At 54.9% G+C, this 5406-nt stretch overlaps 1 protein-coding gene across 1 annotated transcript in view; it reads left to right on the top strand.

Annotated features, from left to right (window-relative positions):
* Positions 1–5406, top strand: part of CSMD1 (CUB and Sushi multiple domains 1) — a 710708-nt gene that overhangs the window by 696054 nt on the left and 9248 nt on the right. Inside the window, exons 63-65 of the mRNA XM_015570591.1 lie at positions 18–129; positions 1408–1587; positions 2824–2868. Coding sequence (XP_015426077.1) covers positions 18–129; positions 1408–1587; positions 2824–2868 — 337 coding nt within the window. The remainder of the gene's footprint in view (positions 1–17; positions 130–1407; positions 1588–2823; positions 2869–5406) is intronic.

Genomic DNA, 5406 nt, shown 5'->3' with positions numbered 1-5406 from the left:
CGCCCGTCTCCCGGCAGGTGGGCAGCAGCGTGTTCTTCAGGTGCAGGAAGGGCTACCACGTGCAGGGCTCCACCACGCGCACCTGCCTCGCCGACCTGACGTGGAGCGGCATCCAGACCGAGTGCATCCGTAAGTGGGCCCCGGCCTCAGCCCCGATGCCGGGAGGTGCTCAGCTTCGGGGGACACTGGGGGGCTCCTCGTGTCCGTTTGAGTGTCTGCCACTCCCACACCAGGGTTCTCCAAGTTTGACTCACTGGGACCAGGGGCGGCAGCGTTTCCTGGGGGTTTGGCCAGCCCTGCTGAGTGAGACCCCGGGGCTGGGTGGCCGGAGGCGGACAGGTCGGGGTCACCTGCGGTCTGAGGAGCCGCCTCTCCCTCCCTCCAATGGACAGCGTTGTAGTGACCTCACAGAGGGAAGGCGGGCCTGCTGGCGCCACTCTATGGCTCCTACTAGGGTTCCTTCCCCTGGGCAAGGGGCAAACTGCTGAGGGAATATGCCCCATAAATGACAGGAATGTTTATATAAGTGTGTTTTTTTAAAAATGTGTGTGTGTGTGTGTAATTATTTATTTCAAAGAGGAAGGGAGAGGGAGAGACACATAGAAGCATCAGTGATGAGAGAGAATCATGGATGGGCTGCCTCCTGCACACCCCACACTGGGGATGGAGCCTGCAACCCAGGCATGTGCCCTGACTGGAATCCACCCATGACCTCCTGGTTCATGGGTCGATGCTCAGCTACTGAGCCACACTCGCCGGGCCAAAGTTATTTTTTTATTTAACTAAATAGAAAATTTGCTAGTTGCCTTCAGACAAAAATCAAGGCATGTCTACACTCGTGTCCATCTGTTTGTGTTTTGTTCATAGCACTGGTCTTTTAAGGAAATTTAACATAGTCTATCTTAATGGTAACGAGACGTGATCAGTGTATTTCAAAGCTTTGGTTTCTAGTCTAATTTCCTACACGTAGTAATCACACATGCATCTGTAGAAGGGAGATATTCATATGTGTGTACGGCAGTTGGCATAAGTAGGTCTACAGTTGTTTATATGGAAAAGACACACTAATTAATAACAATCCAAAGGAAATGGTGTTTTGCATGCTCACAACTGTAAGCCTACTTTATGTGGGGAGACAGAGAAAAAGAGAGCAGAGAGTGAGACGGGGACGGAGAGGAGGAGGGGGAGGCAGGCGGGAGCAGGCACCCCGCCTTCATTCTGCTGGAAGCGCAGAGGGAGACGGGATATTATTGGTATTTCGGGGGATACCGTGTTCACAGTTTTAATTGTAAAGTGACTGCGTGGCCATTCCCAAACGGGTGCCCTACTTCTGCATTTCTCTAGACGCATGTTCCCTTCCTCACGAGCCAGGGTCCCCGTGTCCTAACGGAACTCATCCCGTTCCAGCTCACGCCTGCCGACAGCCTGAGACGCCGGCCCACGCGGACGTGCGAGCCATCGAACTCCCCGCCTTCGGCTACACGCTCGTCTACACCTGCCACCCGGGCTTCTTCCTGGCCGGCGGCTCTGAGCACAGGACGTGCAAGGCCGATCTCAAGTGGACCGGGAAGTCGCCCGTCTGTAAGAGTAAGTCCACGGGGAGGAGGCGGCGGACAGGCCTCCCGCGTGCAGAGCAGAACGCAGGCGCCACCAGGCTGGCATGGGGCGTGAGGCACCAGTCCCGGGTGATGCCAGCCCCCGACCCTCCGTGCTTCCCTTGCGGGCCTGTGTGCACGTGTGTGCAGGACGTGTGTGAGGCTACGGAGGCAGAGGCCGAGGGCAAACGCAGATGTTACGATCTGTGAATCACACGTTCACCCAAAGAGAAAAGCGATTTGGTTGAAGAAGAGCATGGCGAGGTAAAAGGAAGACAATGTATGTTTTTGGAAAATGTATCTTTTAATGAAAAGGGACAGACGTCACCACGTACTATATTTACATTAAACCAGACCCTGTGAGTGTAAAGGCCACAAGCTGTTTTGTGGTGGAATACGAGTTTATGTGTTCTTGACACTGGTTCTACCTTTGAAATTACAAAAGCCATTAACATGGAAATGATGCCTTAATCGCACACAAATTTGCATATTTACAAATGTGAGTCATAATTCTGGGTCAGACGTGATGAGAGCTCACCTTCCAGGTTCCCCACCTTCTTCGATTCTACGCACATTGAGTGCCAACCACCATCGAGAAGGGTTAGGGAGTGTGACGGAGCCCACCCCTCAGTGCTCCTTTCCTGGAGCTTAGAGTCCGGCAGTTAGGGATCCTTAGGGCACTTTTCCTGGCCTTTCTCTCTCACAGAAATGGAAGTAGACAGACTTTTAAAAATAATGATTTGTAGTTTGATACAAAACTAGAAACGCTAAGAGATTCTGAGCTAAGTGTAACTTGATAGACCAAATTAAACCTTCTGCAGAAGACATACTTTGGCGGTATTTAACATTCACTTGCAGGTTCATGGATGCGGTGGGGATGCCTAAGTTAAGGGGAGTTATGAAATCTTAGCTATTTTGTTAACCTTTGGGTTGGGGGGCAGGGTGGGGGGCGGGCAGCATGTCCCAAACAGGAGTCAGAGGTGGACGAACCCACCCTCATTTGCAAGGCTCTCTGTTGTAGCACAGAAACGCAAACACACGTGCTAGGCCGCCCTGGTTCCCAGCAGACATTCTGCTGGGAACACAGGGGTTACCATGGATACGGAGGAGACAGCTGACTGTACACACAAGAAATCCAGAGCAAGAAAACTGCTTCCATTTGACATTTTCTCAAACTTATTCCCAAATCCATGCTCTTGAAAATGACAGTGTGTCTCTTTACTTGTAGGTAAAGGAGTGAGAGGAGTTAATGACACAGTTACTAAAACGCCAGGTTTGTATTCCAGACCAGGGGCAGGTCGCGGTCACGCACAGCGCGTCGCTCGGCCCCGGGATGCGCATTTTGACAGTTTCCGATGCCCTGAGCCCGCCACCACGTGCACGATTCAATCTTTGCAAACGCCAAGGCCACACCAGTTTCTATCGCTGTCACTCCGTGGTCGGGGGCATCACAAGACGCACAGGCAAGCCCGTGGCAGCAGCACGGGGGTTCGTGCGAAGGTGCCTCGGGCATCTCGTGGGCAGCAAAGGACACACTTTGGCGCGAGCCTGTGGTATAATGGAGAGCCTTCTAAAGAGGGTGGCCACCCTTGCCGCCCACGGGCACGGGAGTGAGTGAGGCGTGGGGCCGCGGGCTGGGTGCGAGCAGTTCAGGTGTTGCTCCGCGTTCTCCCAGGCGCCTCCAGGATCCAGGCGTCCTCGGCCTCCAGCGCTCTGTGTTGTGTGTGGTGCCTGCCTCACGCGCGACCAGGCCCATCGGAGAGACGCAGGCTGTGCCCGGAGACAGGTGTCCCTTCCGTCTCCCTCAGCCGCCTCTCCTCCCCGTCTTGTAACTCTAGGGAATATTTAAACAATACGATGTGCCAGATTGTACTGTAATTCAAGCTTTTTAAACAGAATAGATCCTCTTTGTAAAGGTATAGGGCCAGCCCCGGCTGGTTTGGCTCAGTGGATAGAGTGTTGGCCTGCGGACTGGAGGGTTCCAGGTTCAATTCCGGTCAAGGGCACATGCCTGGGGTGCGGGCTTGATCCCCAGGATGCAGCTGATCCATGATGTTCTCTCATCATTGCTGTTTCTCTCCCTCTCCCTCTCCCTTCATCTCTGAAATCAGTAAAAATATATTTAAAAAATTAAAAAAAACATCGAGGGCCATGGGGCCGCTTTCCCAGAGTTCTCCGTGCTCCACTTTAACCCTGATTTCTGGACCTGGACCCCTGCAGGCTCCCCTGCGGCCGCGAGTGGCCCGTGCGTGTAAGGCTAGGGTTTAGCCGGGCTGTGTCACACATTATCCTCAGACGAGGCAGAATGCCCCACAGGATGAAAGGAATGTCTCCGATGGACATCATGAGGCATAGAAACTACTCTAAAGAAATCCGGGCCATTCTGTTCTGATGTTATTTACAAATCCAGCGCGGAAACCCATGCTCCTCATCCAGGCAGCGGCCTCCCAGGAGGAGAGGTCTGCGGTGGTCAGTGCTGTTTCCGTGGCTTGTTTTTGGTTGGAGAGACTGAGCTACCGGCCCCCTTTTCTGTGGGGGGAGGTGGGAGGGCGGGAGGGCGTGCCTGTTCATGGCCACCCCTGACCTCGCTCCCGCGGAGGGAAGTGCTGCTGAAACGGGGTCTTTATCGCGGCGGCGCCATCTCACACGCCTTCGTGTTGCTGCTGCGTTAGCCACCGGCCGCACACGTCAGATGACAAAGACCCAAAACGACCCTGTCCCCGCGTGACCTATGGCCACACCTGGAGACAAAGAGGCCCCTCTGAGCCCCACTCGGGCCGCGCTCCCAGGCTGTCCACCCCTCCCAGGCCAACGTCCGCCAAAGGTTACAGTCAGACAAGCAGCCCTGCTGAGTGTGCGAATCTCATCAGGGAAAGAAAGCATCTTGATCTCACCTTATTATTTGTAATATTTTTATTGATTTCAGAGAGGAAGGAAGAGGGATAGAGACAGAGACATCAGTGGTGAGAAGAATTGTGGATCGGCTGCCTCCTGCACGCCCCACACTGGGGATCGAGCCTGCAACCCAGGCCTGTGCCCTGACTGGGAATTGAACCGTGACCTCCTGGTTCCTAGGTTGACACTCAGCCCCTGAGCCAGCCGGTGGGCTTGATTCCATTTTAAAGGCTATTGATGTGAACAAAGGAAACGCAGTCACGTGGGTGCGCTGGGTAGCCGGGCCCTGTGGCTGCCGGTGGAGGAGGCAGTGATCGAGGTCTCTGCTGAGAGGCCTCAGCGCCCGTGTGGAGACCTCCGCCTGGATCTGTTTAACTCCTGAGGTGGTCATTGTCAGGAGGGCAGTCTGCTCAGGGCCATGGCCGTGATGCCCTCTGTCCTGCTCGGGCTCCTGTGCTGCGGGCTGTGTCTGACAGGGGCCGTCTGTCCGGGAAGATGGGAAACGGCCGAGTGGACAGTGAGCGAAGCAGGAACATGGCTCAGTGTCTCCGTGTCCTTGGCATGCGTAGCTCTAAGCCAGGGATGGGGTACGTCCTGGCCCCGGGCCATGTGAGACCCGCAAAATCATGTGGCCTGGCCCTGCCAAGGCATCGGGTGAGGTAGGTCAATGCCTGGCCCACACGAGCAGCTCATTTTTAAGGGGTGGTTTTGTGTGGCCCAGGAGTGATGCTGTAAATGTCCGAGTGGCGCTTGCAGAAGGTCCCCACCTGCGCTGAGTGGATTAAGTGAAATGGTGGGTCTCCTGTAATGACCTGCATGGGCCGCCTGGACAGGAAGCCAGGGACACGGCCCAACCCGGCCCAGCTCGCAGCAGCTGCCTGGGGAGTGTCGTCTGACGTGAAAGTGGCGTTTCATA

The sequence above is a fragment of the Myotis davidii genome, unplaced genomic scaffold, assembly GCF_000327345.1.
Source record: "Myotis davidii unplaced genomic scaffold, ASM32734v1 scaffold807, whole genome shotgun sequence".
In the NCBI taxonomy this organism is placed as follows: Eukaryota; Metazoa; Chordata; class Mammalia; order Chiroptera; family Vespertilionidae; genus Myotis; species Myotis davidii.
Note: the sequence above shows the minus strand (reverse complement) of the source record. Positions and strands in the feature narration are given on the sequence as shown.